The 11872-nt window shown below is 39.5% G+C and overlaps 3 protein-coding genes across 12 annotated transcripts in view; 1 reads left to right on the top strand and 2 right to left on the bottom strand.

Annotated features, from left to right (window-relative positions):
- LOC146455677 (adenosine receptor A3-like) overlaps positions 1–11872 on the top strand; it is a 255846-nt gene that overhangs the window by 178168 nt on the left and 65806 nt on the right. The window lies entirely within an intron of this gene.
- The window catches only part of LOC146455678 (CAAX prenyl protease 1 homolog), a 276576-nt gene that overhangs the window by 153905 nt on the left and 110799 nt on the right, over positions 1–11872 (bottom strand). The window lies entirely within an intron of this gene.
- Positions 6321–8418, bottom strand: LOC146455685 (uncharacterized). The gene is made up of 4 exons (XM_085094003.1): positions 8103–8418; positions 7492–7608; positions 6797–6977; positions 6321–6618 (listed from the first exon to the last, which is right to left on the bottom strand). The coding sequence occupies exons 1-4, from the start codon at positions 8199–8201 to the stop codon at positions 6524–6526; spliced, it is 492 nt and encodes a 163-aa protein (XP_084950129.1). The 5' UTR covers positions 8202–8418; the 3' UTR covers positions 6321–6523.

Here is an 11872-nt window from a genome sequence, read left to right on the forward strand (position 1 = left end):
ATGTCATATCATACTGGCATTGGGTGAATAGACTGATTCCACCATGTTCGCTCAATGTGTGCTCAGGAATTATTTTCCATGCGGCGTGGTTATTTTCTGCAAATTTTTTAATCCAGGCTATTTTAAGTGACTTCTCCATAAGTTCAAAGTCAATCATTTTTAAACCGCCATACTTCCTTTCGGCAATAATAGTTGTCTTTTTTTATTTTGGCGGGTTTGCCGTCCCAAATAAAGTTGAAAATGATTCTGTTGATTCTCTCTACAGTACGTCTTGACATCGTTAATACAGAGGCGCTGTTAATTAGTTTAGACAAACCTAAGGTTTTTACAATGTTAATTTTTCCCATAAGAGTAAGATTTCTTCGCTTCCAGCAACTGAGGGTTTTTTCCAATTTATCTATCTTTTCCTCCAGATTAAGCATCCTAGCGCGTTCGGAATCGTAAGTAAAGTATATTCCGAGGGCGAGAACAGGATCATCTGGCCACTTGAAGCCGAAGGGTTTTTCTTTGCGGCCTAGCCACATAGCTTCGGTTTTGCTTGTATTAATTTCTAAGCCACTTACACGTTTAAACTCTTCTAGAAGTTCTAATAATCTTAGCACTGAGTCGCAGTCACGTACTAGGACCGTTGTATCATCCGCATACTGTGTAATTTTAATTTCTTTTTGGCCTACGTTAATGCCTTTGATACTCGGGCAAAAAGTTCAATTCCGATAACGAAAAGAAGGCCTGACAAGGGGCAACCTTGCCTAACCTTCGTCCGAGAAGAAAGAATTCGGATGCATGACCGTTACGTAAGACGCAACTGGATACTTGATTGTATATTATTTGAAACCAACTTAACATATCAGGGTCAAAATTAAACATTTGTAGAGCAGTTTTTAAGTGCGCCCATTCAATTGTGTCGAATGCTTTTCGAAAGTCGAGGAATAAGGCAATTCCGGGCTTTTTTGCGTATTCAGTAAAAAACATGACATCATGTATTAATCTAACATTTTCGCCAATGAAGCGGCCTTTAACGTAGCCAGTTTGATCAGGGTTTATAATTTTTGGGAGCACCTTTTCCAGCCTTTTTGCCATAGTTTTCGTCAAAATTTTGTAGTCTGTATTGAGCAGAGAAATTGGCCTCAAGTTTTCCAGCATAGTTTTATCTTTATTCTTTTTGGGAATTAACGATATGATTCCTCGTCTTTGACTAACAGAAAGAATACCAGTCCGAAAAGCATGATTAAAACTAGAAACCATTTCATTACCGAGCTCGGGCCAAAAAAATTTATAAAACTCTGCTGAGAAACCATCGATACCAAAAGATTTGGCATTTTTGAATTTTTTCAAAGCGTTTAATTATTCGTTCTCTGAGACAAGACCTTCACACTGCTGTTGTTCCTCTTCTTTTAACGGAGATATGTTATCAGGTTTGAAAAAAGTGGATTCAGGCGAAACATCAGTGCTTTTAGATCTGTAGAGTGTTTCATAAAAGCGTTTTTCTTCCTCTAATATTTCGAACTGATCGGAAGTGTATTTATTACTACCAACTTTTAATTTAGTAACCGTTTTTCTATTTAGATTTCGCTTTTCTAGATTATAAAAGTATCTTGTATTTCGTTCACCTTGTTCATGCCAAAGTGCCTTACTTCTAATGATAGCTCCTTTTGTCTTTTGTCGCATTATTGTCTGTAGGCGCGATTTTGTCGCATAAAGTTCGTTTAAGAGAAGTTTATCTCCGGGATTTCTTTCAGATTTCTGTATTAGTTCGTTAACTTTACATTGAAGTATAAGCTCTTCCGATTTCCTCTTTTTGGCCTTGATTTTAGAATATTTCACTGTGAAACCACGAATCTCCATTTTCAGTAGGTCCCACCTCAAGCTCAAATCGACAACATCGGAGTACTTGTTTTTAAAAAGGGTTATACTTTCGCGGCGTTTGTTGGTGTATTTCTCATCCTCAAGTAAGGAATTGTTGAACTTCCAAAACTGAGCCAGGACCTTTGTGCTGCCTTGAACTTTCAGATTTAAGGTGTAACTTGATAATAGAGTGGTCAGTTTTGGGAGCGTTCACATGTAAGCACTTCGTTAATGAGTGTTTTCGAAATGAGAAAGTAATCTAAGCGGCACTGAATTTTGGAGGATTTGTTTCTCCAAGTAAATCTCTCTTCAACGGGGTTACGGTCACGCCAAATGTCTGTTAAATCTAAAAGGTTGGCGAGCTGTTCGATTTCCTTAATTACGAGGACTTTTCTTGAAATTGGGTTTCCACCTTTTTTATCCCTGTTCGTCAGGGCACAGTTTAAATCGCCAACGATTATCATATTTTCTTGCGTGAATTCGCCAAGATGCTTTTGAAGATCTTTAAGGAACACTATTTGCTGCTTTGCATCGTTCGGGGCGTAAATGTTTGCGAGAATGAAGTGAGTGTCGTCAAAGGCTTCATCTAGAATTAAAAATCTGCCATGTTTATCACAAATGCTTTTTCCACTTTGAAATCTAAAGTTGGATTAATAAGTGTCATGACGCCCTTGCTATGTGTTGTGCCATGGCTAAAGAATACTTTCCCACCCCATTCAGCTTCCCAAATACGAGCACATTCTATCGAGCTGTACGTTTCTGCTGCATAGATTTATACCCTTGTTGGTGCGTCAACAGCGCTGTCAGGGTCAGGCATCCCATAATCCCCATCAAAATCTCCCGCGTCTTCAGGTGCTGGGCGATTCAAAACTTCAGGGAAATGCTCCTTCCAGCGTTTCTGAATTTCATCTTGGTTAGTCAGCAGCACTCCATCTTTGTTCTTTACCATGTCCATCGTCCTTCCCTTCTTGTTTGACAGTTTTTTGGTGGCATTGTAGACTGTTTTAAGATTACCCTGTTCTGCGACTTTCTGTGCTCCCTCGGCAATCTTCTCTGCCCAATCATTCTTGTCTTTTTTTGCGTTTTTCCTTCACCTCCTTGTCTTTAACTGAGTAAGCATATCTGGGCCTTTCTTTAATCCTTTCGGACCAGGTGGAATCCATTTTCCTTTTTAATTCTCTTCTCTCATCGATTTTACTCTAGCTTCCAGAACTGATCCATGGTTTGCTTGATCTTGATTGGAACCCAAGCACCTCTTCAGCTGTGTCTTGGTATGTCTTCTTGATCTTCTCCCAATCTTTTTCCGCATCTTGGGTATCATCAGCACTGTTGCTCAATTCGCCATCTCCTAAGCAGTTAAATCTGTTTCGAGACTCGATCTTAAATTTCTGTGCCACTCTAGGCACTCAGAGCTTAGTCGTGTTGGAGTTGTACCTCTTTGTTATGCTCACTTTCTTCCCTGGTCTACACAGCCGCAAATGAACCTTTGCAATGACTAGGTGGTGGTCGCTTTTGACATCAGCCCCCCGGAATGCGCGAGTGTCTAAAACTGGTCTTGTAAACTTTCTACAGACAGCAACATGATCGATCTGGTTTCTGGTTTGGGTGTCTGGTGATACCTATGTGTACTTGTGGATAACTTTATGGGGGAACAAGGTTGTTGTGATGACCATGTTGTTGTTGGCACATTACTCGACAAAGGTATCCCCTTTCTCTGACTATTCTTCAGGCAGTTCGTGATGGCCTACCACTCCTTCTTCACCACCTTGCTGGTCCCCTACTTTTGCATTCCAGTCCCCTATCAAGAGCACTATATCATGTTTCGGGATTTGTCAATGACGTCTCGCACCTGCTCATATAAGATATCCTTTGTCTCTTCGTCAGCATCATTTAATGGGGCATACACTTGAACAATGGTGGTTCCGATATAGCGCGAGTTGAATCTTGCTGTGCTGGTGCAGTCATTCACTGGTGACCAAGAGATTAAACAGCTAGCCTCTTTCTTACTCAAAATCATGGCTACACCACACAGGTGTGCATCATCTTCTCTTCCTCAGTACAGCAGAGTTTCAATTGTTTGTGTACGCATTCGCCCAAAACCAGCCCATCTGCGCTCGCTGATGCCCAGTACATCTATACAATACCTCCTTATCTCCCTTGCCACAATTGCGGTTTTTCCCTATTCTGTACATCGTTCTGACGTTTCATGTCCCTATCTTTATGATAGACTTGGGAGAAGCCAACGACCTTCTCAGTGAACAGGTTTCCTTGTAGGTTTCAGCTGCTCTCATCATCAGCCTATCTTCCGAAGTGATAAAGTTATCATCTGGAACCAGGCAATTAGTTGTGTTGCTCCTGATATAACATCGCTTGTTTGAAGAATCTTCGGTTTTCGTAATCAACAATTTTTTTACGGGATGGGGGGATTGGTCCAATGCCCAACCCCCAACCTGGAAGGCCAGGGTTTTCTGTTAGAATAGCTTTCCCTTAGCCACTATATCCCGTTATTTATAAAGGCGCCGGATACTCGCCTTATGCTGTTGTCACTCAGCTGCAGTGGGGCTGCATTACGTACCAGGGTTGACGAGGACATGCGACAGCCTACAGCATTTATGAAGCACACCTGGTGGCCCTAGTGTACTCCACCGGGACCCCTTTCCACCCTCCCAGCCCCTAGCGTATAGTATTAGGATGAAATTTAGGCCTAAATTAGAGTGTAGAGTATGACGATGGAAATTATCACAAAAACGAGAGTGTACAGTATTAGGATGAACATTAGGCAGAAAACTAGACTGCCAATTTGAATTTGTCGAAGCTGTGTAGGTCACGTTTAGAAAATAGTTTCTTCGGTCGTGCTCTACATACAAGAAGTCACCAATCTCCTGAGGAGAGCCCTCTTCATTTGCGTCATCCAGGTATTGACCCTTTAAGCCCTAACATTGATCAGCGTCAAATTTCTCCCTGTTATATCAACGCTTATTCGACCCCTGAGAATTAAGGATTTGATCACCCAAGGTGAATTTTCTTGATATATTAATAACGTTTCCACTGTACTTTTATAAGAAAAGTATGGGGACAAGATGAGAGAATTGGTCTTTTATTTCAGGGCTGCATGAGTTAGAAGGTTAAATGACCTACCCCTGACTTATCTGAAAAGGGACGTGGTAATGATAGCCAGAAACAGAAGCCTTGTTAGAAGCTGTCGCTTGTTGGTACTCTTAAACATAAACTTTATTTAAAAAGATAATAGCTCAGGCAGTTTAAGGCCTGGGTCAAGGGCTTTTAAGAGGAAAAATGGTTTATTCGAGATAACTTTAAAGTTCAATGGCAATGAACTGAAATTTGGCAGATAAAAATATCTTATCATTCTTAAAATTTCTAAGCATAATAAGTAGTGCTATAGATCACGTGACATGCCACGTGATCGTTTTTGTGAAAAAAGCAAAGATTTGACAGGAAGGCGACGGTTTTAAGAGAAAAAATCAAACAAAAACGCGTTTCTAATAAAGATTATATATCTCCATCACTTCACGTTTGGAATGATCGTCCATTGTTCTCCAGAAAAAAATTGTCAGGACAAAGGTCATTTCTTAGTCCACAATTCAACCTTTGATTGTTAATTTCTCCAATTTAAAAACTTGAGGACAGTCATTCCAAACGTAGAATGTTCAATATTTTAAATCTGCTTCGGAAACACTTATTCAGTTATCTATATAAAGAAAATTCGCCGCCGTATCGCTGATTTACGAAATTTTAATTTTTTGGTCACGTTATGTGTCACGTGATCAAAATTATACGTTAAGGCAAAAGAAAACGTCGAGTTTTATATTCAGGGAAAATTTCATCCTGTTCTAGGCAGACAAACCGAAGATATAGGGGATCATTCATTTCGTATTGTTTGTATCGGCATTTAGAGTCAGAAGGGTCCCGTACAAAAGAGTGCAGAGAAATCTCGGGATTTCCCTAGAAAAACTGAGATTTCCCGAAAATTTTATTCCGAGAATTCTCGGGAAAAGCGTTGCATTCTTTCGCGTTAATTTGCACAATATATTCACAGGAATTCCAAAGATTTCTCGGGATCCGGCAAGAGGTAGAAAGTTCCTTTGATATTCACGTGATTTCCCGAGAATTCGCAAGAACCAAATTTAGCGATGTGGGCACTGAAAAAATGTCACTAATTCTCGAGAATTCACAAGAGTTCTAGCAAATTCTGAAGATTTCTAGGGAGTTAACAAAAATTCTTGAGAATTGTTCAGATCTCTTACGAAATGCAGGGAATTCCCAGGAAAGCTTTTTTGGAAGTCAATCATCGATTCGCAGGAGTGTCATTGATCTCAGTCACAGCGTCACTTAGTCAAATCAAAGTGTCCTCAAACAGTCTTGCTGTTTAATCCCTGGTATTTATGTTACTTCGTTATCAGTAGACGTGCATTCTATGTTCTTCTTCCACAATTACTACAAAACAAACTGAAAGTAGTAGTAATATCGGAAATCATTTTAATAATATAACTCTCATTCTTATGTGTACAATACAGAGGCTTACTTAAAGGGATACCTAATAAAAAAAAAAATGAAAATATGACATTATTTTTTGATTACTCCTGTTTGTAAAATCGGGATAAACATGATTGCAAAAATATTTGACTTGAAAACAAAACAATTAATTTTCTGCTTGAGTTTATAAGAGCAGCTTTTTCCGGAATTGTTTCTGTTGCTCTCTGATCATTAGGTTGACTGCATCCTGGTCAGCCTGGAAATGCTCTTTCATGATGCCTGGAATTACAAAGTAAACATTTTTTCAGCAAAAATGCATTTTCAAATGTCTAATGATCTTATGTTATTTAATCAGCAGCTGTCCGAGTTCCTTATCCGTATACAGCCGATGAATAAAGAATCACATCTCTGGATAATTAATAAGTTATCGATGGTTTAAGATTAATGAGTTACTTACAGTAGATAATGGCAACACTTTCTTGGTTGAGAGTGCCTCTCTCCTTCCCCTTTTGAAGGTTGCACTTTGTTCCTTTGATTGAACTGGACGCAAGCTCCATCTCCGTAAACAGTTTCCCTAGCAATGCCTTCAAGGCATCTCTAGGCTTTGAGTAACATTTTGCTATCCCTTCAAGAGCATGCTATGAACAAAGAAATAAACGAGCTATGGTTAGTGGGGCAATATAATTGCCGGACTGGATAGAAAATCTCAAATGTCCCCTAGTAGGTAAAATCATGGACTGTACTGTCAGGTCTGTAGGTCCAGTTGCTAGAAGGATTTATAATAGGTCCAGTTCAAAATACTGTGCACATAAAAACAGTTGAAACAGGCCAAAATCCTTGACATATATTAGTTTAAACAATCTGCCCTTCAAATGAGTTGAAAATCAAATGTCGCTTGAATCATTGTGTGTCTGGCCTAAAATGATCGCTCCACTTGATTTCAGTGACTACTTAAATTTAAAAAAAGCTTTTCAGTGACAAAGGTGTCAGTTGTCAGTGGACTGCATAAATCCTACTTTAAAGTTAAGTGACCCTGATTCACTTTTTCCCTTCATTTGTTAGTTTAAATACAAGTGTATTAATTTGGAAGATTTTTCGATCAGCAAAATAAAAACAAAATCTTGATAAACTGATAAAAATATACTGGCTTACCTTACTGAAGCCATTGTACAACTCTGAACCTGCACTGGTATGTTGTCCCTGGCTATGGTCAACTCCTGGGGCAGCACTGTGAGATGTACCAGGGGGACCCACAGCATTAACTTGTGCCTGTTGATAACGATAATAAATTAAGAAATCCAGGCACGATAATAAATTGTAAGCCATTTCCGACTTGCCTTTTAACTTTGTTTCAGAACGAGTCGCGGTGGACAAGCTTTCATATAGAAATGAATTTGATCTGCTAGACAATTTTACGTAAAGCAAAACTCATTTCCACATGAAAGGTTGTGTAGCATGACTTGTTCTGAAACTGGAGGTTCAGGTACTAGTAAAACGACAACTCGGAAATAGCTTACTGATTCATGCGATACATGAATACACTGCAAAAAAGTGGATGAAACGATTGACTAAGAACTCCAAAAACATTTTATTTTAACCTGTTATTTGATAATGATAGTGTATAGAAACCTTCAATATTCTAAAAATAGTTCTTTTATTAATTGCTTCTAGATCAATGTTACTTCATCTGCATCCTATTTAACAAAGATTTGTTGAACATTTAAACATATTAACATTTTATGCAATTAATATTTATAATTTACCTTTAGTTTCCTCTTTAAATGGCGCACTTCATCGTGTAGTATCTCTACCTGCGTTTTTAGCAGGCAGAACTCCTCTTGCAACTCTTGAAAACTTTCCATACTCACTGGTACAACTGCCGGAACTTTTGGAGTGCTGGTTAAATGAAGGGGCTCAAAGCTGTCAAATTCATCTGCTTCATAGTGGTTTGTACTCAAACGCACATCTTGGAGCAAGGATGAAAATGAAGTTAAACTGGGAAATTCATAATTTTATTTTGCGCATATGTTCCTGTGTTTACAATCAACAAATACGAATAACAGTAAAGTTTTTCGAAGTTTCTGCTTCCAAAATTTGGAAAATTGGTGATTAATAGTCAGGCAGAACGTTAAATCTAGCTCCTGTTTTTTGTAACAGTGACGGTGGTCAAAAGTTAGGAAAATTCTGCCCGGTAAAGAAACAAATCAGATTGTAGGATTGTCAGGATACCGCTTGCACAACAACAGTGAAAAAACAATACAAAACTCATAAACCACGGTTATAACTCAAACAATAATTTGGTGATTCAGTGATACAGCCATCTAAGCCCCGATCTCTTTAACATGAACGCATTTTTTATGGTCTGACGGATAGCGTTTGAACACGGTTCCTTCAATCACACACCCGTGCAGCAAGTACCGCACTTTTCTTCATACCCCTCCCTAAAATAATTACCCCATCCCCCGCCAGTAGTAAACCGGAGTTTCTTCATCACCCCCTTTATTTCTTTCTTTCTTATATCTACAATGTTTTACTTTCTTCCCAGTTTTATTCACTTTCTCACTTTTCCCAAAACCTCTACAACAACTAGTGACATAGAAATAACCGAATTGTCATCAACGGATGAAGCTTGAAATTCAACCGCGTGTTCCCTGTTCCATTCCCACGCTGATGAACTACAGTTTTTGTCTTCTGCTTGCAGTTGATTTCTTTGATTGATTGACCGCTTAGCACACTTCAAATCTTGTCTCTCGTTGTCTTCAGCGACCGCAGACCTCTCTGAACCAGCTGTAAAACAGGACAGACCAGATAACACCGGATTTTTTTGACCACGTAAAAGCGCTTCAATATCTCCCCACCTTTCAGTAACGCCATTCGCGACGACAGCCTTGGCAAGATCTATTTCCCAAGAAAACCCGAGTTGATCCGACTTTTCCCGAAAATGTTGCCGACGAATTCCACGGGAGGTTGAGCCAATAAAAACAGTACTACTACCAATTCTTTCAACAGTGATGTCACGGCCAGTTTTCAATGACCTGAAAAGTCGTAGTAAAAAGTCGCTCTACATATTTCTCTTCCTTGTGGGATAAATGGAGAAGCTTAGAGTTCAGATAATACTTTGGGACAATCTAACAAAACACTGATTACCAATCTTGTGATGGACTAGCATGTTACCTAGGGTGAAGTAGTAATACTCTTTGCTGCTTTAGTAACTTCACAGAAATCGACCGAGTCGGCCTGGATACTAACCCATACCAGGATTCTTGTTCTGTTGAGTCTCCTTATTTTTCTGATGTGTTTTGTCCGACATTATGCACACTTAAGCCAAAAGTTTAAGCGAACGATTTCAAGTTGATCTTCATCATTATTTTCGCGTTTTTGATCGCACGAACAAAGCCAATAAATTAACAAACAACATAAACGGTAGAAAACACATTGTCCAAAATGAAGGGCTATATTTCTTAAAGAATATAGCGAGAGGAATGCATGTGTAGCACACTGTGATGTGACAATGGTTCATTTTGATAAAAAAGCTTGTTAGTTTACAACTTAGTTTAGTTCACACACATGACAGTCAATTTAAAACTCTCTATATTGGATTGAGGCACAAATGATGGCCTTCACCTGATTATGGTCTTTTATATTTTGGAGGTTTGACGGCTTGTTTTTCGTTGCTCCGATCAGCTAAGTGAACCATTTAACATAGCTCAAACCTTCACCGATTGCATATAGGACACTTGGCAGTTCGAGTTTTTTGACATTTTTCTTTCCTTCAACAACATTAACACAAAGGCTCTGTAGCAGTAGTGTCTTACCGATTCAGTGACGGTGGATTAGCAGAATTTGTCCCAACTTCTGGTTGGTCTCTTGGTTTCCCTTTTGGTTTGGTGTCCCGAGAGCTCTCGCCAAGGTCAACACTTTCATCGCTTGTCTGTGACAAAACAAATACGTCATCGATGAGTTGCTTTGAACCTCGTTTTGAAAGCGAGGCTTCGTGCATAGTTTCACATGGAAACAAAACGAAAAGCTTTGCATTTAGCCTCACTTTCGTAATGAAGTTCAAAGCAACTCAGTAATGGTTTATTAGCAAAACATTTATAACAACAACGAGGAGTGGGCTACGTTTAGGTCGATACCGAACCTCCAAACTTTTGAAACTTTCTAAACGTTGTGAACTTTCTTGCACGTCTCCAAGAAACGTTCACAACGACTATAACGCCTGTATTTTACCAGTCGTCGCCAATACTCGGACAATGTCATCAAATATCGCAACATTTTAGGTGGTCTGGAACTAACGACTTTACCGACCATCGGGGATTTTAACGAAAATGAGACTTGAGTGTATTTGATGAGGAGACTTTCTGGGGATTGTTTTATCTGAAGTTTTACTGTACCTCCAAAGCAGGAAAACAGTTTGCAGGCTGCTGGGAAAACTGCCTGAATTCAAACACATCCTCTAAAGCCTGTTTTGACATATAATTTCCGCTTCACTTGGTCCAACAATGTGCTTGTTCGCATGCGTATAACGAACTCCAGAGGATTCTAAAAATAAGAAAAGGAAAGTTACCGTCACGTTACTAAGCAACCTTACCACTGCACGCCAGCTCAGTCAATAGGGAGCTTAAGCAGCGACGACGGCAATGGCAACGAAAACGTCACCTAGAAATATCACTTTATTTCATTTGTGTTACTTCGCGATTATTTCAACTCGCTCAACTTTTACAAGAATGGCGAACTAACCAGGAACCAAATTGGTAGGAGTGGCGTACAAGTTAAAAAAGAAAATGAAAAATTCACCGCCGTGCGTTCACGTTCACCACAAGACCTTGAATGTGGTCATTTCACGTTGTTGTTTTGCAGAGGACGACAAAGAAATGTAGCAAAATGAAAACGCACGTGCAGAGCGATTGCTTTTGCTCATTAAACCTATTGTTTTGCGGCGTTGTCGTTGCCGTCGCCGTCGTCGTTGCTTAAGCTCCCTATTAATAACTATTTGTGCCGCGCACTTTAGTTAGGACTGGGATTGATTTGCTCCGTATCATCGCTTTAAAGCCAAAATGTCTGTAAATCAATTGTAAGCCGCCTTTTTTGTTTGACCGCTGGAACCTACCTTTTCTTGTTGGTCCAGTGGTTGTTTAACAGTGGGCGCCAATAATGCGACGTGATTGGCCACTTTTAGAAGCAGCTGAAAAAATCTCATGGTTAGTCTTGATGTCTTCACCATCAGAGCTGAGCTGTTAAGAAAACAACAGATATTAAGAATCACTACGCTTCAGAGAACGTAATCCACAGATCCAAAACTTATAATCATCTACGCACAGCATAACAAACCGCACCACAGAAAGGACTGGGGTTTGTAAAGAAACTGTGGCGCTGCGTCGGTGGGGAGAAGAAACGAATGTTTGGTTTAACAACAGAGTTGATAACTAAAGGTAAATTGGCCACAGTAAAGAGATTCGATAATAAAGCGTTTGCCCTTGTTATTACACGGTCATACAGAAAACGAGAACAAGAACATTGTTAGAAGACTCTT

The sequence above is a fragment of the Pavona decussata genome, unplaced genomic scaffold (genome assembly GCF_977016875.1).
Source record: "Pavona decussata unplaced genomic scaffold, jaPavDecu1.1 SCAFFOLD_272, whole genome shotgun sequence".
NCBI lineage: Eukaryota > Metazoa > Cnidaria > Anthozoa > Scleractinia > Agariciidae > Pavona > Pavona decussata.

Excerpts from the sequence above, each read along its gene's own strand:
- LOC146455685 (XM_085094003.1), bottom strand. The coding sequence starts at position 8,201 with ATGGAAAGTTTTCAAGAGTTGCAAGAGGAGTTCTGCCTGCTAAAAACG. Across the intron at positions 7,609-8,102 it reads ATTTAAAGAGGAAACTAAAG|GCACAAGTTAATGCTGTGGG; the intron begins GTAAATTATAAA and ends CGTTATCAACAG. Across the intron at positions 6,619-6,796 it reads AAGTGTTGCCATTATCTACT|GCATCATGAAAGAGCATTTC; the intron begins GTAAGTAACTCA and ends TTGTAATTCCAG.